The sequence below is a fragment of the Diadema antillarum genome, unplaced genomic scaffold (assembly GCF_040938485.1).
Source record: "Diadema antillarum isolate AM-2024a unplaced genomic scaffold, OU_Dant_1.0 scf00000094, whole genome shotgun sequence".
Lineage (NCBI taxonomy): Eukaryota > Metazoa > Echinodermata > Echinoidea > Diadematoida > Diadematidae > Diadema > Diadema antillarum.
Genome location: NW_027270983.1, coordinates 1,965,200 through 1,991,253, shown reverse-complemented (window position 1 = coordinate 1,991,253; position 26,054 = coordinate 1,965,200). Strand labels below are relative to the sequence as shown.

Genomic DNA, 26,054 nt, shown 5'->3' with positions numbered 1-26,054 from the left:
CGGCCTAGCTCCCCGTAGGCCTATGGATTTTTTTTTTTTCTCCATAATCTTTTATGGATAGGCCTATTGTATCGATCTAGCAAAAGAAATTGCGAAAAAAAAAAACTGCTGGGCCGCCTGACAGAAGACTAGCGATCGACAGTGGGGGCAACATGCAGCGTGAGTTGATGAGTGACTTGTTTATAAGCGATGTAAACACAGGAAAGGTCACTGGCAGTGTTTTAGGCAGTGAGGCAGTCGAGTCATCCAGCATTGGCACTTTCATGGCGATTCGAACTGTTTTGTTGTGATCCTGTTCATTCTCCCAGCTCTCTATCTAATCGTAAGTCGTGAATTATACTATTATATGCGTAGTGAGTGTACTAGCAAGCAACATGGATGTGTGTGCGAGCAATTTACCTATAGGCACTACCAGGGAGTTGGAACTCTTCCACCTCCCTGCTAATCTGTAATGTAGAATGCTATACTTTCCAAAGCTCAGCAGCGCAGTCAGCTTAGCCGCCGCGCTATTGAAATCAGGAAGATTCATGACATGACGAAGATTTATAGAGAGGTCTAACTCCTATGTTGTGGTCTAAATCTATACGTTTTCATATTGGCACGTATCAGCAAAGCTAGACAATGCCTAGTCTAATCTCTTATTAATCCTTCATGTTGCATTAGGATTCAGTGTTTGATCAAAGTAAACCTTTGCCCTTAATTACCCTCATTTTACTATCTATCTACTGACTTTTGTCTGTTGATTATCAATATAAAGATACAACAACTGTGCTGGAAGTGTGGACTGGGAGTGTGTAGGCTACATAGCCTACAAATTTAAGCACAAAGCTAACCTTAGAGCTTTAGAAGCAGCTGCAAACCAGTATGTTTTGTATTGTGAAAGATCTAGAAATCATTCTTATTGATTATTCGAGTAAATTGATGAAGCTGAAATGTATTTTTGAAATATAATCAAAAACATCTAGGGCAACCTAGAACCCATATGGTAATGAATGTTTTACAGTAGATAATGTAGCTATATAGACATGCCCTACAGTAATTAGTTTCCTATCTTTTAAAGATATTCATATTTTTGCCTTCAAGATTGTAGCTATACCTGTGATACATGTAGTTGTATATAATATCATACTTGCCAACTAATAAGATTTTATCAGATTCAGTAAAATTTGTTACGTTAAAAATAGCAAAATCAGATTTTCTGTCAGAGAAATCAGATTTTAAACAAATATTTAGATATAGAAGTCTACCTTTCATGTGTATTTTCTGAAGATTTGACTGAAAGTAAGATTTTTAACTTCAGTGTGCATATAAAATAAGATATTTGCAATCCACGAGTAAGATATTTCATCTTGAAATGTTGGCAGGTATGTAATATATGTTTTTTAGAATGCATTGAATGATTGATACTGTTTGATGATCTGTTAGAAATCCTCTAGAAGTGATTGGCAGCTTTGAAAAGAGGTTTTGAATACAATCAGTTTTGAGGCAGGTTTTACCAAAGATCATACATAGTGTACGTGTTCATTGTACCAACAAGACAGTTTAATTTGTATGACTCCTGAAGACATCACCGCAGCCCACCTCCTGAGCCATAATTTCTTGTTTACTCAACTGGAAGGCCCTAATATTTTTTAGGTTCATCGAGATCTAAATAGGCATAGAATTAATTGAATTTACTGGAATTGTATTTTTTCCCGCTTTCTTTTTGCGTGGCCGCTAAAAGAAAAACTGAATGCTTGAAGACGCAACAGCTGTGTGGGGACAGCCATGGACCATGGGATAGATAGACCATTCCATACCGGTATAATGGCTTCATTCAGTGAGCTTCACAACAGCTATTGAACAGATTTTTTTTTTCTTCTTTTTTTTTTTTTTTTAAGATTCATGCATCATTTTGGTGACTCTGCATCATCATCATATTAAGGTCAAATCATGTACATTCTTCAGGCTACATTATCGAATAGATTTTCTTCAGATTTTTCCTTGAGTTTTTTTCTAGTACCGGGGTAATGGTAGGAGGAGACACTTTTACAAGTAGAGTTTTTGATGAACCTTGAACCTTTTGGTGAACCTTGAACCTTAATCCTTAATCCACCTCTTTTAACCCGTTGAGGACGGGCTGATTTTGCTACAACACGCATTTCCCATAGACACATGCCCGAGTATACTCGGGACTCGTCTTCAACGGGTTAAGGGCAGTGGTCTTCAACTGACTTTTCATGTTATATGAATTGTGAAAAATTTGGTAATAACACAGGGTGCTACATAACTTTTTTTTACCACTTGCCCAGTCAGGCAAGCAGATATTCATGTTGTTGCAGAGTACTTGCCCCAACATGAATTTTACTTGCCTGAAAAGGAAGTACAATGATATAAGAAATTGATATAGAAAATCACTTGTAAAGTCAAGAGCTTGATAAACCATAATCATTTGAATAAATAGCACATGTGCGGAGTTGAATAAATAGCACATGTGCGGAGTTAACAAACTTTGTTCGATAGAGGGTTGGTGTTGGATTGCATCGGGACTTCTTCATGTCAGTGTTGGGAAGTACATGTAAAGGTGACTTCTAAATGTTTTGCTTGCCCAATTCGGGCAAGCAACTTTTCTCATTGTTCAAACACACTTGCCCGACTTTGGTTTTTACTTGCCCCGGGCAATCGGGCAAGTGCTTATGTAACACCCTGATAACACTATCCTTTACATGTACATGTAGATGCATCCCAGGCATGGAAAGTATTCTCTTTCCGACATTATAACCCCAGGCAACATAACCATTCGAAGATCTCATAAAGAGTCATACGACATTGTACAAATAATGCTCGGACAGATCTTATACATGCATCTCTCTAATGAAACAGTACACTGTACATGTATGTTGGCAGCTGGTTGGTGTGGGAAGATACATAACAGTGTGTAGAATATCTACATTTGTATACAGTTACTACATATGTTTTCTTCTTTTGTGAACTGTTTTTTGTTGAGCCCCCACAAACCACCCATGCATTCTTACATCATGATGAAGGTGCATTGTCACCATCCTTGTTCAGTGTGATTCCTTATGAACATCAAAAACATACCAATCCCTCATCCCAATCAATAAATATTCTGAAACTGTGTATCCAGTATAACCAGTTTATAGATGTTCAAATGCAATAAAGTCTAAAAATTGTCCATACATTGTAGGATTCCTTTTAACCCAGGGGAATGATAAAGGAGGAATTGTATTGTAAGAGGGTCTGTAAAGAAGAGAAAATGAGGTGGACCCTCATCTGGTCATGACGAAATATTTTTGCTTTCTTTGTGTTTACTTCACAACATAATAAACAATGCCTGAATCTTATGTCTTGGTGTTTACATAAATTGTTTCATACAATTGTTGTATTTTTCAGTTGGTAAATAATCCTAGTATGACTCAGTATTTGATTGTTATGGATTTCATTTGTTCAGTGCACTCTTGGCCCACACATGCACACACACACACACACAAACAAACATCCATTGTCCTTCATACATAGTGAGTAGTAGTAGTAGTATGCATGTGTGATAGAGAGATAATGTGTGTTTAAGTTTGGCCTCATTTACGCATTGAGACGAGTGTAAAACCTCATTGCAGAACTTTGTATTTATGGATTGCACAGTCTATTTCGCATCAAGTGGATCTGCATGATGTACAATAGACCCGTGGCAGTGCATATATTTACATATGACAAACTGGTGCAATACAAATAAGGTAGTACTTGAACTCAGTATGATAATGAAATAGCAGGATATCAGCTTTTCCCATCTCTGCCCTTGGCTGGCCCACAAGGGCCCCTTGAAGGATGACCCTCGAGTAGCCCTTGCCCAACTCTAACCAGGCTTACCCACCTTTTACCCATGTTTACCCATTTGGGCCCCACATGGGGTTGTTGGCTGGGGTGTGGCATTCAGCCCAAATAACTACAGGAATGGAGACAGATTTAAAGGACAAAAAAATATAGCAACTAGAGAAGCACTCTGATAGCCCAGACCTCCGCCAAGCAGCTCATTTTGCAACATACAATAAAAGTCACCCATTTTTCCAAAATAGAAGCCTTTTGTTACGTCACAATGCCAGCTGCGCGGTGTGCCTCGCCCTGGACCAGAAACTAGAGCAAGCCCTCCAGTGCGCTTATGAAAACCTAAAATAGTCACAGCTCGAACTTCCAAGTTCATTGAACCTTTCAGCCAGAATATCGGAAATTCTTCATAAAATCCATTTGTAAAGATTCCCGGATCACTTCCAAAATTTAATCATCTGTTCCTTGTGTCATATTCTCAGCCTTTCCTGAAAGTTCGATCCAAATCCGTTCTCAGCTTTTTGAGTTATTTTGCACACGGACAAACAGACCAGCAGTAACGAAAACATAACCTCCTCCCTTGGCAGAGGTACAAAAAAATTTTAACTAGGAAAGGACAATTAGTAATTGAGCCTTGTGAGATGCATTGTGAATGTTATTTTTGGCTATGTATGAGCCTGGAGAAAGCTTTTTAACCAGTGCACCAACACACATCACTGTCTAGTGGAATTGGTAGATCCCCCATCAAGTCTTCAAAGACAAAAAGATGACGATAATAATTATGATAAAGATAATATTTATACAGAAAATACATTGTTATGTATGAGCTTAATCTTCTATGTGCCAGGCTCTCAGCTTTACTTACTGACATTTTCTTCTGCATTCAGGGATCCATGCCCTACTAAATCTTGTTGTAAAGCAAGCAAATCCGCTTTAAGTGTTACAATAGCAATATGTGCCTCAGTCTAACAGATAGGCCATTGTGACACAGTTTTGTAGTGGGGATATCAGGTAGTCTAGCTATTCATTGACCATTATTTTCCAGGCATTTCTGCCAATCTGCAAGGAAGGCAATCTGGTGTACATGTGCAATCAGCAAGCAATGCACAAAATGGGTTGATTGAATAGAAAATGTGATGTTTGATGGCGTAGATGGAATCAAAAGTTGTCCATTAATTCAAAGGAATTTGAAAGGGTCTAGCTCCTAAAGGCCCACTCCTTTGTTGCTTGACTCAAGTTTCTCATACAAACTGGATATATACCCTCTCTTCACTTCTCTGGTATTTGCTGCAGCAGGAGAGCCTTTTAACTGAGGCTATCTCAATATGTGACCCTGCACCACAAAACAAACAAAAAGTCGCCAGACATGGATTTTTAGTTAAAGGACAAGTTCACCTTTATAAACATAAGGATTGAGAGAATGTAGCAATATTAGTAGAACACATCATTGAAAGTTTGAGGAAAATCAGACAATCCGTTCAAAAGTTATGAATTTTTAAAATTTTTGTGCAGCAACCGCTGGATGAGAAGACTACTGCAGTGTATGAATAGCTTGCGTACAACAATAAAGGAAAATATAAAGAGAATTTCACAAAATTCCATCTTTTGAAAAAAGTACACATTCCCCTGACTCGTTACCGACAAATGTTATGGGCAATATTATTCCCCCTGCCTTTAGAAAGAGGCAAGTCAAGAGCTCTTTTATTATGCGAAAAAAGTGAAAATATGTTGAATTTTCTTTTACATTTCCTTTATACTGTTGTACGCATATGACTCACAAGCTGTAGTAGTCTCCTCATCCAGCGGTTCCAACACAAAAATTTTAAAAATTCATAACTTTTGCATCGATTGTCCAATTTTCCTCAAACTTTCACTGATGTGTTCTACTAATATTGCTGCATTCTCTCAATCCTTATGGACAGATTCTGAAAGAGCAGACTCTAAGCTTTAAAATGATGTTTAACTCAATTCAAATGGACTCTCCTAACCTATCTAAATATTGGAAAGAAAGTGCACACTCTGAAAAAGTTTGAACTGAGAAAAGAGGCTCTGAAGTACACGGTCTATCTGTCTATTCAAGCGCTTAATCTTTAAAAAACCGTGCTAGCTGTGCGATGAAAGGGACAAAAAAAAAAAAAAAAACAGGTTGTAAGCCACTGGAGCAGCAACAATGAAGGGATTATTAGATTGAATTCAAATTGAGCATGTTCTATCAACACATTTTGTCCATGATTAATGCCAACTTTCAAAGCAGTAGCGTTATCCCTTCAAAAGTTATCAGACTTGAAAGTGAAGAGTGTGCAAAGGGTTATCAAGAAAGAAAAGAGGCCTCTAGGACATACCTGATCTCACTACTCTACAAAAAAGGGTTGTAGAAAACTTACTGAAAATGCACTTTCCCACTCATTTTATGATCCCAAACTTAAGAATAATGTAGAAGAAGAATAGCTTTTTGATAGAATATGAAAAACTATCATCGTGCACACAAGTTGTATTCATCTTCGTGAAAGGCTGCATTTTATAGCCCTTTGAAGATTATAGAAGAAGAAGAACTAAATATTGACTTGGTTTACCCGTTTCACCATTTTTGAGTCCTTACGTGAAATCAGGGGGTGCGACTTTTTGTTTGTTATGTGATGCACGGTCACATGTTGCTGGGGCATAGGGGACCTGGCGGGGGACCTTTGCCCCTTGGCAGAAACTTCCTGTGTTTAATCCTGGGTGATACCTGTGATGATGCACTGCGGTTTGAGTAGGCACACATGGTATGGCACACAGAAAAGTGTGTAAAGTTCAACAAACTTTTGTCTTTGAAAGATGTTTGGCTTCTGCACTAGGGCCTACATTAACACAATGAAAAGACGAAGTTGTGATAATACGGTGTCAATGCAAATCATCAGGTGTACAGAAAACTTGTAAAAATTCAATATTGATATGAACTACCAGGGCCCTGTTTTATCAAAAAATAAAAGATTGTAAATTCCCTTACCACACAGGCTGTCATAGATTTATGATAGAAATCAACTCTATAATCAATTACAACTCTTCATGAAACAGGGTCCTAGCATCCCTTCAAAAGGTAGACCAGAAATGTGAGCAAAGCTTTTGAAATGAAGTTTATGAGAAGTATGAGAGAATGATGTCATACAATGTGACATACATGTACATACAATGTAATGCATTGATTATTTTTATTCTTTTTCATTAAATTGATACCGTCTGGTAAATAACAGTGGCATAGTTACCTATGGTAAACCCCACCCCATCCTTTGAGGGTGAGCCATTTTGCTACCTATATGTCAGAAATGGCATACAATGTTTTGCTGTATTACAGTGTATCACAGTGTACATACGTATTTGATGATGTACACGTACATGCAGCATTGCAAAGCAAGAAGCTCTCGGAGAGGCTGCATTTTTTAATTAGTACATTATGTACACACATCTTTTGGTGCAGTGAATTGAAGCATGTACTGTAGGCCCATGATTGAGGGGAATTTTAAATACAAGACTATCAAAACTAGTTGCAATTACAGATAAATGTGCAGGACTATGGTTTCTGTTTTGAATAGGAATCATATTCAGGGATAAGTGCTTGAAGCTGATTAATCGACACATGATTTACACAGTGTCCTATATCTTGGCAAAAGAACTGTATTAAGTATCACTGTATATTACAGCTGGGGTCATTGATACTATGGGAATATATACCATGGTACACTGTAGTGTAGGTATACTGTAATGACAGCTGATAATAATAAGGATGGAATTTAACATTATATCATTTCAGTAATTTGTAGGATTGATGTACAAAATTGTAATGTCAATTTCAATCATGCTGTTATAAAGCATTGATCATGATCATCTTGGAATATAACACATTAATGATAGTATACTTTTTGTAATTTTCCATTTGAAATGTTCTTGAAATGTTGAGGTTCAACGTTCACTGTGTCTTATTTAGGTTTTTATGCCACTTTCCCAGAGATTGCCAGAGACATAACATTGCTTCTCCACCCTAGCTGCCATCTCTGATCTGGTTGACATTTCTAATTTAACCCTTTAAGTCAGAGTGTAACTTTGCTCACGTTCAATTGGCAAAGTCTAGGAATTTCAATTTGTGGGTGTGTTAGATAGTGTATGAAAATTAAATGGAATTGTTAGTCATAACATTTGCATAAAATCACACAAAATTTCAAACATTTGCCAATTTGAGACCAAAGTATTGCCTTTAATCTTCTAACAAGTGTTAATTGGCAATCTATTTAATCAAGTTTATGTGATCAGAAGTCTTTGATAATTCTGTGCACAATTGTAATATTGTTACTGTTGGAGGTCTCATACCCAACCAATACAAGCTGTGCTTTGTAGTGCTGTGCTCCTTTAGTGTACATAAAGTATACTATAGTCTGCATAATGTATGACCACCAAATGGCTCAAATTGAAGCAAAGTTGACCGTATGACGTACCAACTATGAATGATATGAATTGTAATGAAGAGTCACAACATACACGTCAGAAATGTGGGTGTGTGTACTTTATAGGTTAAGGTGTGATTTGATATGTGATATGCGCATATTAGGTATATCCAGATGTTGTTTCAGTTTTTGTGTGATTTTTATTGTGTAAAATTTTTATTGTTTAACATTTTTTAGTTTCAGTGTGTAAAATTCATCAAAGTCAGAGGATGAATAGCGGCTATTTTCAGCTGGTATTTCCAGGTGACCATTGTGAATAAATCTAAGCTTATTCATTACAGCTGTACTTCAACTTTGAAAACCTGATACAACAAGTGTTGTTTCCTTCATGTATTGTGGTTTGCACTTTTACACGACAAAAAAGGAAAAAATTAAATTTGAAAGGGAGTCAGTTCAACTAAGTTATATAAGCCAACAGCTAGTGGACACTCTTCAAATAGTACAAAAACACATCAGCATTTATAACTTAGAGATCCTCACCCCCACTTCCATCCCAGGCCCCTACCCCGATAGTCCCACGGTGTAGATCTATCCCATTATTTTGGCCAAGATGAAAATGAAACAATCAGCCGAAATGTTACAAACTTCAGCTGCTGTTATTATAATGGGTATAATTAAAACCTTTGTGCTTTTAGTGCCAATTGGCGCAGAAGACCCCATAGCATTGTACACACTGTCCAAAGTCCCTGGCATAGACAGGGTTAAATAAAGAAATGCATGCACTTTTCACAACTCGAGGTGCTTCATAAGGAGTCATGCCAATACTTCTTAACAGTAGTACCTTAGGAGATAATAGTCAAGTATGCTTTTCTTTACACAGCGATAGCAAATATGCTCACAGTTAAAAGTGCAAATTTTGTACATGACAGTTCTATGCTCCTTTGTTATGATCTGTGGCCAACAGGTCCAAGTTCGAGTAATATTGAAGGATGTGTGATCTCTTTCCTCCGCCAAGGGAGGAGGTTATGTTTTTGTTACCGTTGGTTTGTGTGTTTGTGTGTTTGTGTGTTTGTTTGTCTTTGTGCAAAATATCTCAAAAAGTAGGTAATGGATTTGGATGAAACTTGCAGAAAAGGTTTATAATGATACAAGTAACAGATGATTAAATTTTGGTAGTGATCCGAGAATTTTGGGGGAATTTGTGAAGGATTTTTTATATTTTGGCAGGTAGGGTCAATGAACTTGGGAGTTCAGGCTGCATGTATTTGAGGTTTGCATGCGCGCACTAAAGTGCGTGCTCTAGTTTTTACTAGGGTGAGGCGCGCCGTGCAGCTTAGGGTTTATGACATAACAAAGGCTTCAATTGGGAAATCAGGCGAGTTTCAGCACACAATGCTTATAAGTACATGGTTAGAAATCACTGAATTCTCTAAGGAAGAACAAGATCAGTGGTGGAAATGAGCTGCATGCTTGGCGGAGGTCTGCGCTCTCAGAGTGCTTCTCTAGTTTAATGTAACTACTTATTTTTCCTTTTTATACCCCCGCCAAACGAAGTTTGAAGGGGGTATATAGGAATCAGCGGACGGTCGGGCGGTCGGGCGGTCGGGCGGTCGGGCGGTCGGGCGGTCGGTCCGTTGCAAATCTTGCGTCGCGAACTACTTCCTCAGTTTTCAACCGATTCCCATAAAACTTGGCACAGATGTGTGCCTTGGGTTGTAAATGTGCAAGACGTATTTTTTGACAGTACCCAAAAGTACGTTGCCATGGTAACGGCATATTATGGGCAAAAATGGGTACAAATCTTGCGTCGCGAACTCCTCCCACAGTTTTTGATCAATTTTTATGAAATTAGGTACGGATGTTCATCTGAATATGTTAATGTGCAAGACACATATTTCCGCAGTGGCAAAAAGTGCGTTGCCATGGTAACGGCATGTTATTGGTAAAATATAGGGCAAAATGCTTCATGGCAAAACTGCTTCATCAGTGTTCTTCCAATTCTCATGGAATTCATATTGAATGTTTGTCTTAGGATATAGGTCAGCATGACACATTTCTTGACAGTGACAAAAAGTATGTTGCCATGGTAACTGCTCACATATTATGAGCCAAAATGATGGAAAATTTTGTGTTGCAAACTACTTCCTCAGTTTTTGCCCAATTTCCATGAAACTTGGTACAGATGTGTGCCTTTGGTTGTAGATGTGCAAGACGCATTTTTTGACAGTACCCGAAAGTACGTTGCCATGGTAATGGCATATTAATGGCAGAAGATCAAGGAAAGATCTTGCGGATTTAACTACTTCCTCAGTTTTTTGACCAAAGCTTATGAAATGTGGCACACACCTTGATCTTGGTGGGAAGATGTGGAAGACATATTTTTCGGACGTGTCGGAAGCTGTGTTGCCATGGTAACGGCATATAAATGGCAGAAGATCAAGGAAAGATCTTGCGGATTGAACTACTTCCTCTGTATTCGACTGAAGCTCATGAAATGTGGCACACACATTGGTCTTGGTTGGAAGATGTGCAAGACATATTTTTTGGACGTGTCGGAAGCTGCGTTGCCATGGTAACGGCATATTAGTGGCGGAAGACCAAGGAAAGATCTTGTGGATTGAACTACTTCCTCAGTTTTTGACAAAAGCTTATGAAATGTGGCACACACAATAGTCTTGGTGGGAAGATGTGCAAGACATATTTTTTGGACGTGTCGGAAGCTGCGTTGCCATGGTAACGGCATTTAAATGGCAGAAGATCAAGGAAAGATCATTCCTTGGGTAAGACTGTCGTCACGGGGCGGGGGTATTAATCACCTTCAGTGATATTTCTATTTGGGGGTTTGTGGTACAGGTGTAGGTCTTCCAATGAGATACACACCGCACCCTGCTATCTGTGTCTACATGCATTAAGATCAACAGATTTGGACTATGTACACCTTATCATTGGCATCTTTTCTCTTGAGTTCATGGGTAAAATAAATCCATACATTGTAGCTGCATTCACACACAGGAGTTATCAGTTTGGGCATCGTAATGTAAAAATCAATTTCAGTTGCTACCATTCTCACATGGCAAAAAAAAAAAAAGGAAAAAAAAAATCAATCAGCTGCAAATAAATTGTTTGAATCTCCAGACTGCACATGCCTAAACAGTGATCAAATCGTGACTGCCAGGGCTGCTGGATCGGATGTGTGGACCAACAGGTACAGGTTGTACTGTAGTGTGGAGAGTGTTGCATTATAAGATTGAAAAATGTTTCTTGATGTGCCAAACTCACAAATGCTGCATGAGGCAAATTATCGTGAGAGTTTTCCAAAAAAAAAGAAAGAAAAGTGGAACCAATTTCTGCATTGCGGACCATTTTGTAAGAGTTATAAATCTTACTTTGACCACACTTAATTAAGAATTGATGGTTTTTGTCCTGCATTGCAAAAATCATTAAAAAACCCCAACAAAACATTCATTTCCCTCAATGGGTCAGGGAATAATTTTCCAACTCAAATTTGATTAGCAATTTCAGCTGATGAACAATATTTCACATGGTATCCTGTACATTTCTATGGAATAAAACTACCACGCAAAAGATAGTTTGTGTAGCAGTGGTGTAAAAGTGCATAGCAAATTGCGATGCAATACCAGGAAAATTATTCCCTGATGGGTATATGTGAGTTGGCCTTGTTTATCAAGATTTGTTCATGTTTTGAGGGTTCACTGTCTACAGATAAGAGATAATAACAACTTTATGTATGATTTATAACCACAATGGAAGTAGATTAAATGTTTTGGACCTTGTGAACCTAAGTGCTCCCTCACAAGCATGTTTTGCAAACCCAAAGTCATCTCGCTTGGTTAATCATTCTCCAAGTCATGTGCCTCATAAACAGAGAGCTTGTACCAAGTCTCACGCATTCTGCGTGAGACTCAAGCATTTAGGGGCCGTCTCACGATCTCACGCAGGGCACCCATTTTTCTCACGCATCGCGCGAAGTCTGCAACTTGGGCCTATAATAATGAGCATAGCTGAAAAGATTAAAGTGATACATGCAGTTGTTATATGTTCCTTTTGTCTTTCAAAAGTAAGTAAAAAATACACCTGATCGCACCATTAAGAGCTAAAAATTGAAAAAGCTCCCTACCGTGGGAGGCCGGGGGGGGGGGGGGGGGGGGGGGACCCCTCCCTCACGCGCACATTCGCTCGCCGAGATGCCGAGTCATGAAAATCTCATTGACACTCATAAATTTTTTGTGAACTTGGCATCCCTGCATAAATGTCAGGAGAAATGTTGTGTGGAAGAATTATGTAAATGAGATGTATTCAACGAGTTGATGGGTTGTTCTGTGCCGCTGTGCTCTCCATACTTGGTACATTGTACTTCGTATCCATAACACTCTACACTGTAGTCTGTCAGTTATGAGTCGACATGAGCCTGTACACTCGCTCCATTGATTTGAATAATTCAGAAGCCACTTCATGGAGATAAGGTAATGCACATTTATGAATATGATGAATGTGCAGCTAATATATTTTTTATGTCTGGGGGTTTTTATCAGCAGCTGAATCAATAAATGTACAATTTTCAAGCCAGCTCTGAGGTATACATGTGCCACTTCCAGTTCAGCTGGAGGTTCAGTCTTCTACTGTATTACAGGTGTATTATCTGGTGCATGCACAAGGTAAATATTGATATCAACATGGTACAGTGTACAGTTGAGGTGCTCCCACGTCATGTTTAAAGCATGCCTATACTTCCTGTGTCAGATCACGTATTTGTTTGAGATCTTTACTGCTGCGCTAACAAAAAACAGTGGAAACGTGGTGCTGATGATAAAGAGAATCGTGAGCGGAGTCTTAGACCTTCCATGAGAGGGAGACTGCAGAGAATGTGTGTTTCACAATTCTGTTGAAGGGAATTTTGTTATGCTATTTGTTATGCAATTGTGACTCTAGTGTTTGTACACATAGAGTCGACACAGGAGTGAATCGAATCTTGAATCCCATGTTTTGCAATGACGTTTGACCTTGGCGTATATTAATATTACTCATGTGCACATTTAGGAACTTCATAAATCTATGAATTAGCGCAACAGTATTTGTTTCAAAATAGGAAAAAAATCTAATGTTCTAGCAGATTTGTAAGGATTTCTCTACAGTGAATGTTCACCTATGTGATTTTCTCTTTTGCAGTTATCTAGTATATACCGGAATTAAGTCGTTTTCACTGACCGCATCGCCATGGCAACCCAAGCTGCACCTGCCAAGCGGGTGGCCATCATCGGGGCCGGAGCCAGCGGCCTGGCAGCCATCAAGTGCTGCCTGGACGAGGGTCTGATACCGATGTGCTTCGAAAAGGCGGACGACATCGGCGGTCTGTGGTACTTCCGAGAGGGCAAGGAGGAGCGGGAGGACCAGGCGTGTGTCTACGACTCCACGGTTATCAACACCAGCAAGGAGGTGATGTGTTACAGGTAAGTGTCACTAATTTATTTGATACAGTGGACTCCTGCTATAATGAAGTCCTTGGGACTGGCAATTATCTTTTGTTATAACAAAATTTTGTTATAACAAAATTTTGTATTAACAGAACAAATAGATTGAGAGGATAATGAAATAACATTAATGTTGCGGCCTGAATTTTTATTTTGTTGTACCATGGGTAACCGGAGTTTTGTTATAACTGTGTTCATAATAACGGGATTGCACTGTACCGTAATACATGTATATATGCCACAAATTTTGTGGGCTTTTATTTTTGCAAATTTTGGGAGGAGGGTGCTATTTGCAAATTGAGGAACACACAAAAGAATTTACTCTGATCCTGACATGAATGTGACGTACACCACATATGACATACATAACGCTGTTCAGTACTATACTCCACGAATGTGAATGTGACTAATCTCAATATTGTCCAGGAAGTCCCTATTTGCATAAAGATTAGACTTAATGAATTACCTTATGGCATAATCCTGCCAGTTCTTGGGGGGGAGGGGGGGGGGGGCTCCTGTAATGTTTCTGACGAGCTGTTAGGGCATTTGTTCCAATTATTGATATTTGGGGGGCAGGTTGCTCCTGTAGTCTCATTTCAATAGAGGAATATTACACAATGCAAGAGTTAACAGAAGGATACAATTTGGTGATGGCATTGACCAAGGATGTTAAAGTATTATTCTGGATGGATAGATGATAATGATATACAGTTTTAAAGTATGCAGGAATGAGTACACTGTGAGTTCTTTGTTTGAAGAAAATTACTTGTTTGAGAGTAATGGTCTGTAAAGTTCACCTATCAATAGCTTATAGCCAAGTGTTTGTGACGGGATGACTTAGATATAAATATCCATCTTGAAATGTCAGCGAAAGAGATGCTAAATCTTTCCTCTTCTTTTAATGTACAAAGAAAAGTGACATTTCTAAATACAGCAAATTTTTCAACTAATTGTCATAAATGCAGGTGATTTTACTGTGTTTCAGGCCAAACTACCAGAAGTTTACACTCACATACCATCATACCATTTCCTGCTCCTTCTCCTGTAACAGTGATTTCCCGATACCTGCCGAATTCCCAAACTTCATGCACAACCGCCTGGTTTTGAAGTACTACCAGCTCTTCACCGATCACTTCAAGCTCCGCCAGTACATTTCGTTCAGGACGCGAGTGGACTCCATCGTGTTCGCTGATGACTATGAGCAGACGGGGAGATGGAAAGTGACACATTCCTCTCGGACATCAGACAAGCCAAAGACTGAGGTTTTTGATGCCATCCTTGTCTGTACTGGACACCACTGCACTCCTTATATTCCAGAATTTGAAGGTAATGGGTTGCCACTTCATTCAAATCTCTAATAGCAAGAATGTGAGAGTGTGAAGTTTGATCTCATTTCAGATTTTGTTTGTTCTGCCTCCCCCCCCCCCCCCCAGCTTTTCAGACTTTTGGCAGATGGAACGCATCAAAATATTTACCGTTACATGCAATTTAGACCTTTTTTTATATGTTTTTTTATTTTTGCCAGATTTTTTTTTTTTCCAATGTTTTCACATCCCTGAAAAAGGTACATCCTACAATTTTTAACACGAAAAAAAAAAAAGACTAACTTGAAATTCCGCCTTTAGCTTTAAGTCCTTCAAAATCTGGGTAATGAATATGGATAATCTTTTGTATTTTTTTCCTTTTTTTTTTAGAAAAACAAAATAAACATGTTTCGACCAGTGTGACTTTGTATCAATGTCTTTTGATTTGTTGATCCCAACCATAGAAACATCATGAGGGGTTTTGCCTGTGTTGTTTCATACTGTCGCAAGTCTTAAGAGCTGAATATGAACTGTGGGATTCAGAGTGCTGTTTGTGTTTAAAAATTCAGTGATTTAACTACTGTAGACAGCATAACTCCTGCCACGTTAACTGAAGGTATTAAAAGTTTGAAAAAAACAGATGTTGATTTGTTTTGGGGTTGCAGCCATAAGAACAATTATATCATTCAATTTCAACAGGACTGAAAGATTTTCAGGGGAAAGTCTTACATACCCACGACTATATATCTCCCCATGGCTACGAGAAGAAACGGATCATGATTGTCGGGGTCGGAAACTCTGGTTGTGATGCTGCTGTTGAATTGGGCAGAGTTGCCTCTAAGGTACAATAGACATTAAATCTGACATATCACTGTCGCAATAGAATACCATCAATTCGCATAGTTTCATTGTATTCCTTGTCATGCCCAAGGCAATAAAAAGTAAAGGCAATAACAATTCTATTGGAGACAAGACTAGCTATACTCCAATCTGATTTGTAATTTCCGGGGACACAACAGCCATTGTCAATTCATACCAAATAGCACAAAAGATTGACTTTACAACCAAGATTTGGCTTGAAGCATGAAAACTAAAATATTTTTATCAATGCTAATTGTAAAGATTCAGCCACAAAGATACATTGTGGATGTTTGTCTGTGTAAAGGATGCTTCCTTTGTGTATTTCAAAAGTCACAAGCCCCTTTTCTGTGTTCATGAATGGCATATTCACAAATGCTGTGATTTCTTTAATTTTTTAGCAATCAAGATATCAAATAGTGACAACGAAAAGAAAAGTGCAAAGACCCACATATATGGCAGGTCACATACATTGTACAACTTTACGACTGCTGACAATTAATTACAGCTCCAAAACCCACAAAAAGTGGACCACAATCAGTTTCCTTTCTTCTTCATTTATGATAAAAAAAGAAGCTCTATGCTTTGAAATAACTTGTTAAAATTGGAGTGATCCATTCAAAAAGTGATTGAAATAAGAGAGAGTTAGGAGGTACAGATTCATAAGAAAGGAAGAAAAGACGATTTGAAGACTAGAGTTACTCAGGCGTGCTGTGCAGAAGCATCAATGAAATATGTATTTTATTCTATTGAAAGCACCACCTATCCATAAAATACATGTACATGTGTATGGTTCAGAAAAAGTGATTTTGTGTTTGTTGAAAGCCACCACGTTTTGACAGATAGAGAAAAGATATTTAAAGGACAGTTTTTACAAATTTGAGTCACTCATTCCAAATGACATATTTTGGTCCGTTACAGAGAACCCCAATCTGTGACTTTCTGTTGGTTTTGAGCTGGGTGGTCACATATAATTAAACAAAACATTGATTATTTACAACTGATGTAATGTTGGAGACCAATGAATTCTCTGTTTACAGTGTGTTTTCAATGTCTTTTCTTTTAATCATGACAAAACAGTATTGTACACCTAAAACATACATTTTTGACTCATTGATTTTGTTATGAAAACTGACACCGAGTCCATTTCTTCCTTTGTATGGGTGGTTTGTAACTCTCATTCATATTCATCTGTTGTTGTTGTTGTTGTTGACTGCAATTGTGAGACATTAGTTTTTCCTGAAAACTTTATGATGATGAAATCTTTGAAAGCTTCTGTGGCGGTAGAACGTATGATCATGTAGTGGTAGAACGTACAACTTATGATGAGTTGATTTATGTGCTTTTCTGGATGTCTGAAAAAGCACATGCTCATTTCTTTTACTTTGCACCTTCTTTTTTAAAATTCAGCTCTTCTTGAGCACACGACGTGGAACATGGATCATCCATCGCCTTGGTGATAGGGGTATGCCAGTAGACATCTTTGCCATCCGGCGGATCTTCGATATGATGCCAGATTTTTTTAAGGAGTACAACTTCCGAAGAGCCCTGGAGTTAGTGCTAGCATTTCACATTTCAAGCATTTTGTTTTTTAAAAAGTGTGGTAATATTGTTTATTGTTCATAGACCCACCAATGTATATTTGTGTATGCAATTGCCGCTACATCGCAAAAGAGGATGCAGCGAGATTTTATCAGTAATGAAAGTGTGTATGTGACAATGGTTAGAAAGATGTCAAAGCTGACCAAAAAGCGTGGTCATGTAGTTTTGTTTTCCTCAAAACTCCAACTAACAAAAACCTACCCACCTGTTTGCCTGCTATTTCTGACAGCATTGCCTAGAATTGTGAAACAGCAAAAGAGAACAGTATTTTACCTGGGTATGAGAGTTTGAAATTCCAAATTTGTCAGGTGTTTCTCTATCTTGTAAGTATGGGCATTGGCCAAGCAACTCACCAAAATCTTATAGTACTTCTATAGTTTAGACATTTTCCCCCTTACTGTTATCGGTTAGCAGGCCTCATACACAGTTGAGTTGATCCAATACTGTGACAAAATTGTCACATCTGGCTCACAGTGGCGATTTGTTAGCTTTGTTAGCTCACATAGGAGACGTGAAGCAACCTGGCAATTTTGTTGTTACCATTAGCAACCAGCAGGTACACACTGTCATTGACAGGTTGTAATGGTGATCTTTACAGGGTTAAAGGAAGTCACTGTATTTTGTGAAATGGGGTGGAGATCTTACTTAACTTTTTGCCTGCACCAGTTTGGGGGAATCTTTGCAGAGTGTAAAAAAAAAAAAATAGTCAGCAGTGTTGAGGATGTTTCTTTACATGTGAATTGATTGATGTTTACAGGCAGCGCTGTGACCACAAGTTTCTGGGCATCAAACCGGATCACTCTCCCATGGCGCAGCATCCCACCGTCAACGATTTCCTCCCCAACTGCATCATGAACGGCTCGGTCATCGTCAAGCCTGACGTGAAGCATTTCACGAAAACGGGCGTGGTGTTCCAGGACGGGACCACGGAGGAGCTGGATGCTGTCATCCTGGGGACGGGGTACATCTTCCGGTTCCCCTTCCTGGAGGACTCTGTCATTAAGGTGGAGAGGAACAAGCTGCCTCTGTACAAGTATGTCTTTCCTCCGAACCTGAAGCACGCGTCGATGGCCTTCCTCGGTTACATCCAGCCCCTCGGTGCCATCAACCCCATCTCGGAGATGCAGGCACGCTGGGCCGCCAGGGTCTTCAAGGGGCTCGTCTCCTTGCCCCGCCGGGAGAAGATGCTGGAAGACATGCAGCAGAAGAGTGAGGCAATGTCCAACAGGTACATCAACTCGCAGCGCCACACTATCCAGGTGGACTTTGTCAAGTACATGGATGACGTCGCCGTGGAGTTCGGGGTGAGGCCCAATTTTGTGAAGATGATGCTCTACGACCCCCTGCTGGCGCTGAGGTGTGTGTTTGGACCCTACACGCCCTACCAGTATCGCCTGGTTGGGCCCGGCCAGTGGAGTGGGGCACGGGGGGCCATCATGACCATCTGGGACCGCATCAACAAACCTCTTCAAACCAGGCCTGTGAAGGCAAGTGAGGGTGAAGGGGGATCACCATTGGTATGGATTCTAGCTTTGTTTTGTCTCTTATTAGCAGTTTACTGGGTGTGGTCCTAAATGCCTTAATTTCTTTCAAAATTAAACTACAAATAAATGGGCTAAATTGATTATTGAATGCAATTTTTATATTCCTCATCTGTGATTTGTTAATACTGTTACAGCTGTAGTGTTACCTTGTTGATGTGTTTCGTTTTTTGCTTGATTTATTAAACAAGTATGCATAGATCATTCTTTTGTCCACTGCCAATAGATGCAATGTGATTGCAGTTTAATTGTGCTTTTCCCCCAGATTTTTGTTTTTCTATTAAAAAATGATGAATATGATATGTTTAGGAGCAGAATTGTACATCTGCATTTATACGTGGATACTAAGTTTATCATTGTTTGAATGATGCAAAGAAGTGAGAAATAATGAGAAGTGTAGTAGCAATGCATTCGATAAATGCCTTTCAGATGTGCTGTATTTTTGTGATACATCAGTATGATGATTTATGCAAGTATGTAATTACATGTTACAGTGCCAGATGAAATGTTGTAATTAGAAATAGTTATTTCCTTGAGTCCAAAAAGTGCATTGTATGACTAGCATCTAATCTATGTAGAGTTTTTAAATTTGTGTGTTTGTGATGATGAGGACAAAGATTGGTAGTATGCCTTGTATCAGGGCTGATGTGAGACTACCACATTAGTGGTCAAACAATGATACACAGATCTGAGTGCATCAGTGGAAATTGTGTGCGTACTATGAACTATGGATTGTTTAACCCACGAGTCAAAGCCAACTTGGCTATCAAAGACTAAATTCCATAGTAACTGCATGCACACTATTTCCTACTGACACGTGAAAAGACATACAATGTGCATCATCTGTTTTATAGAATTGGGGACAAATTGATTGACAGAAGTCACTTCTTTTTTTTAAAATCATGTAAGTTGATGGCAAATCTACTGAATGCATAAATTTGCATTTGGCTTTCCATAGACACCATGCTTAGAAGTACTGGACAAATTTATTGGATACATGGGTAGCGAATATATAATGTAGGGTCGAATCTTGTGCTTCTTCAGTGAGGCCTCCCTGGTACAACTCTGTGTGTGCACACATGTGACGTGTGTGTGTGTGTGTGTGTTTGTGCATGTGCTGTAGTACTATTAGTAGTATTCATGTGCGTATGCTAGTGGTATTTTAGTAGTGTTTGTGCTGGCCGTACATTTGAAAGTGTAAACTATATCTCCTTTGTATACCCTCTGTGGTTTGTTTCTTTTCGAGGCCTGCCATTTTCTCTGTGAAAGAATTTTACAGTGTATGTGTGTGCACTTTCCATATTGTATGAACTGGCGTCTGTTGGTTAAAATCTAAAGAACTAAACCCAAATATACAGTATGTGTGGATTGAGTGAATGCAGAAATATTTGTAGAACACGTATTATGTTAACAAGTTAGGAATTGTAAAAGTTTTGGTGCAGCCATTGCTGGATGAGAAGACTACTACAGTTTTTGTTGTCACACATTTACAAGTACAATGATATACACAAAATGTAGAGTGAATTCTACAAATTTTTTTTAATTTTTTATAAAGAGTACACATTCCCTCAAATTGCCACTGACATTTCACATAATGTTAACTGTATCCATATTGCATACCTGGTCTCAGTTGATTAAAATCAAAAGGAGAACGACACCCAAAGATACGTGTGAATTGAGTGAATGCAAAAATATTAGTAGAAAACATCCGTACAATGTATTAAAGTTGAAAAGTTGGGAAGTTTTTGGTGCAGCCATTGCTGGATGAGAAGACTACTGTACGAGCTGAAATTTTCGGGGTGGTTTTATTTTTGCGAATTTCGCGAATCGCCTTTGAACCACGAAAATAACAATGCGCAAGTAAGTAAGTTCAGTTAGACCCTCGCAACCGCGAAATTTACAACACGCAAAAATGTCCTTCAAGTAGCAACTCGCGAAAATATCTGTATGCGAAAATTTCAGCTCGTACAGTACCATACTCCAATTTGTGATGTCATATATTTACATTATGTACAATGATTTACACATAGTGTAAAGAGAACTCTACAAAATTTCATTCTTTTTTAATGAAAAGTACACATTCCCTCAATTTGCTACTGCTGCACATATATTAATTGTCAATAATTTCCTTCTCCCTGCTTTAAAGTGGAAGTCAAGTGCCTTTCCATTATGCTAGAAAAATGAAAATTCAGTGTATGTGTATGTTGAAGAATTGTCTTTTACACGTGCATTTTTTATGTCGTTTTCCGTATTCTAATATGTATGTGACGTCACTAAGTGCTGTAGTCTTCCGATAGGGCAGTGACTGCACCAAAACTAAAAATTTATATTAGATAACTTTTAAACGGATCATCAGATTTTCCTCAAATATTATATTCCTCATATTTTGGTTTAATTCTCTTGTAATGACTGCAATTTGAGATTACCTAGAAAGAGTTGCTTGTCAATAAAGAGCAGATTTGAGATTTTCAAGGGCAGTATTGCTTCTAAAAAGTAGTGAATATTTCTGAAGAAAATGACGAGGGGATTAATATGGAATTTTGAATCTATCAGTAAATCTCTTCACCAAAGAACAAATGAATTGACTGAACACTAGCAAAATTTACTGCACCATTTAACATGGGAGAGAAATTTGGCAAATGCAAAGGTTCCATTAGTAAACCTTAAAGAATTGACATGAATTGTTGATCCGGAGACAGCTCAAGATAATTATAATGGAGTGTGACTCACACTTTGTGCAGTATATTGTGTATTAAATGTTTCATGTTTGCCTCATGATGAATTGCCAGGTGATTGTTCATAGTCATTTGATTGTAGCAATATATTCACAATATGGCCAGTAGTGAAGTAGCCATAAATCATCCTCATTGATTGTCCTTTTTACAAATTGTATTATGGACATCAATGTTGTTTACCTTTTTTTGTTGTTTTCAGGTGTGAGCATGCTGTGAAGCTATTTATATTCTATTCAAGAACCTACTACATACTGTGTAGTTAGACAAAATATTCCAGAGTCGATTATTGTGGAATGATTAATGCTGTCATTTTATGTTTAATTATGTTTTTTCAGAATTTTGTGGTTAGCAAAGATGGTCAGTTGTCACCTTGTAGTGGCGCTTCTCATTCCTACCGATTTTGTGCTATTGGTCAATTACCTCTGCCTAAAATTTTTATAAAGTGTCTTTTATTGTACAACGTTGTATGTTATGAAGACTTGGGGCCATAATTTTCTTGTAAAGCTTACCTCATTTGAAAAGTATTTAAGCTAGAAGTCAGCCCTGAGCTGCAACTGAAGATAAGGTAGAAATCATGCAGTGCAAAAGTGGAATATTTTGTAAAATTCACCTTTGGCTTTAAACTCGCTTGAATATATGATACACTTCAGCATGTTTGGAAACATTGAAGTATATGTGTACATGGAGTGAGGTACGGCCATTCCAAAGAATTGTTTGCATGTCCATTTTACTGAAAATAGATCGCAACGTTAAAAATTTATTGTTCAAAAGTTTCTGTTTTTACAGGATGTGCCTGCAATTTTAAGAGGAGTGATGCATGTTATCAGTACGCCTTAAAAGCAATCATGTCAATGGATGTAAAGCATGCAAAAAGTGTAGTATGGTAGTATTATGTATTGTCATGCACATGCCTCCTTTGCGATAGATTGTGGTAGGTGTGAACAGCCCTAATAAGGACCGTATGTTACAATAGCTTTCGGTCAAAAACAAGATTAGTTGTACCATGTACCTGTGTGCCTTGTCACTTTTATTAACCCATCGAGGACTAGTCCCGAGTATACTCGGGCATGTGTGTATGGGAAATGCGTGTTGTGGCAAAATCAGTCCGTCCTCAACAGGTTAAGTTTGCAGTCAATGATATAATGCATGGCCTAGTACAAATAGAAAAACATGTGCTGGTCTATGCAAGACAGATAAATTTTGGTGTGCTGCACCTGTATTGAAAGAAAATGTGACTTACAAAAAAAGAAAAAAAAATATGGAAGGAAAGAAATGAAGTACTGAAAGAGTATGAGTGATGTATGTACAAGTTTATTTTCTTTTTCTTTTCTTTTCTTTTTTATTTGTGGCATTACCAGTCTTGCTCTGTATGTCATTATCACGTAACAAATGCTGCTGTACACTCTTCTTAGTTTTCTTTGATTTGCTTGTAAAACCTTCCTCTCTGATACCAAAGAAAGTGAAATGTATATTCTCGTTGAAAAATGAAATAAAATTTTAAATTAACCATTGATTGAACGGAATCAGAACAAAGGGTCATTGTAACTGAAGATTTTAAAAAAAATGGCAGATAAAAATTGTATTATGAGTATATCTAAGATTTAGTGTATGTTTATCATATTTGGTCATTCATACCTTGCAGTGGTTGACTCAGAGTACTTCCACTTCACAGTAAGCCAAAGTGTTCTTCGATAGAGTGTGTCACACACTGTCAAAAGTGGATGCTGCCCTCTGCAGGCCAGTGTACACTTAATTTTCGGATTCAAATGGTTGTAACGTACTGAATTGTATTGAGGAACACGGGAGTCAGAAATTGACTCCATTTCATTTGGAAAGTGTCGAAAGTGACTGAAGGTGGCAGCCAAATTTTGCATCAGCATGAAGCTTAGGGTGCGTTCAAGCTCTCTCCTGATACAGTACCATTATCATACCGCTCCAAACCCACACCAGAGAAGCCATGGAACCCTCCTTACCTCTTTATGTGCCACGTTTGCATGCCTGACTCGGTTGACAGTATGCCAATTTCGCATATTCTGCTCAAACGCACAAAGCCGTCCAAACCAATCGATAAATCGCCAAATGCCACAGTGAATGAAAGTGTTTCTCATGATTCTGTTTCTCTCGCACGTAGCTTGTATTTTATTTAGTGAATGACCAGCAAGTGGTGCTCTCTACTGAACCCTATGTTTAAATTCTAGGTTTCTGTCACTGTTTTGTGTGCAAAAGTCATGCCCTTGCAATTAATTTATCTCTAAGTCATTTGAAAGAACAAAGAATCATAGATTTGTCATACAGTTTGCATCAAAGCGAAGTTTGGCATTTTCTCTACAACTCTGCTCACTACACGTCCACCTGAACAGAATTCTATAGAAGGTACATAAATTTGAAAAACCTAATGTTTTCCCAAAGCATGACGATGTTGCTGTCTCAGAATAATGTGGAACACAGGGGGTTTATACCATGGCACATAAAGAGTTAAAGTGTACTGTACCCTACCATAACGTGCCAAAAGTGGACTGCTTCCCGTTGTGCTCAAAAAGCATACCATATTTTATCATACATGTACCTTGCCAGAGAGCGCTCTAATGCAAAGATGTTTAAAAGCATACAGTACGAGAAAATGGCATAGGAAGGATGTGTGCAGCACCCACCTGTTGCTACCAAATATATACATGACCCCACCGATTCTAGTCCAGGAATAACTCATGAGGTACAAACGTGCATGCTATCTCTGCAGAATGCTTGAACACTCCCATTCTGGCATTGTATGGTACAGTTCATACCATATGGTTTGATTTGATTTAGTTTGGTTTGGTTTGGTTAAATTTGCGTTTGAGCACTCAAATGCTGCCTTTAGACTCTGGGGATCATGTTGATATACAGTGTACATGTAGTGTGTACAGGAGAGATGAATGGATATCCAAACGTGCTGCTTGGATAACTAAACAAACAAAAAAAAAACCAACATAAACATTGGTAAGCTGCCAGGAAGTTTGCATGACTTTAAATATCATGTATTAAGATATCTTTATGACTCAACCTTTACCATAAAATTGTGCATTTAATAAAAGGCTTGCATTGGTCAAGTGTGAAATATCATACAATGTATGTACCCAGTTGAAAGTCAGATATATACATACTGATAAAATGCATTCCAAAGAGAAATATGGCTTTGTGGAGTATGATTTTAGATGCTATTGATTAAAAGACACAAAGGTAAATTAAAAAAGATGGACAGTCAGCCAGTAAATGTTTTGGCCCACCTCAGCTTTGCCATGGCCCACCTTGCATTTTGTGTACTTGTAATATTCCATGGTTTTTTATTAAGGAGACATATGAGAGGAGCAATGCTACGTATAATATGTGATGTTTACAGTGTATGTTTCAAGACTTGCTCCTTTCATGCAGGAATTTATTGAGAGTGACATATGAATGTGTTGTTGGAGTATCAACTCGTACGCTGTCAACTAATTTTCAACTTTGTGAACTAAACTTTGTGATTTTCTTGCCAAACATCATTGTAGCACTTGATTTGATCAAAGCAAATATAATAGTAATGTGACATGTCAGTTTATAAAGTGCAGAACTTATTTACATGTATTCTGTTCTGCAAGAGCTTCTCATAAGCTTAAAACTTAGCAATAGTGAACAGTTCAATGAAAAGATGTGTTTTTATGTATCAATTTGCAGTTGGGGAGTTTCTTCATTTCTGATAGTATTAAAGTTGTTCCACAATTCAGGAGCTGCACAGGCTACAGCTCAATTTTAAGTTTGTTGTTTTACATATTGAGATACTTGTATGTAGAAGAAGAAAAAGCTGTATGCATACAATCAAAAGTATTTTGCATTTTATGATCTCAAAATACACAGACAAGTGCTTACGACCGTAGTTTATTTTTGTTTGGCCTATTTAGATATGTAGAAGAGGAAAAATGTGTATGCATACAATCAAAATATTTTACATTTTATGACCTTACAATACTCTTTAATAAACACTTCATTATACTGACAAATCGTGCCAACCACATCAGTTTCCCGGTAGACTCTGTCAATGTATTGCAAGGAAATTCCAAATGGTGGAAGATTGAGATTTGAATTGAACAAATATAATACACATTTTATGGGATTTTAAAACTTTTTTGGACTGTGACAAAAGCTTTGTGTGCATAGCATCAATCACGAAGTAAAAGTAATGTCATCTTGGCAATTGTACATGAGTATAATGTACAGTGGTAACCGAGTATAACAAGGTCCTTGGGACCAAGACAACTTGTTCTTTATATCA

At 38.1% G+C, this 26,054-nt stretch overlaps 1 protein-coding gene across 1 annotated transcript; it reads left to right on the top strand.

Moving 5' to 3' along the window:
- The first annotated feature begins 255 nt into the window (after window positions 1-255).
- On the top strand, window positions 256-20,023 carry LOC139718412 (flavin-containing monooxygenase 5-like). Its single transcript, XM_071629885.1, has 6 exons — window positions 256-322; window positions 13,428-13,708; window positions 14,781-15,055; window positions 15,733-15,875; window positions 17,302-17,444; window positions 18,251-20,023. Exons 2-6 carry the CDS (start codon window positions 13,476-13,478, stop codon window positions 19,065-19,067), a joined length of 1,611 nt encoding a protein of 536 aa, XP_071485986.1. The 5' UTR covers window positions 256-322; window positions 13,428-13,475; the 3' UTR covers window positions 19,068-20,023.
- Window positions 20,024-26,054: the final 6,031 nt, after the last annotated feature.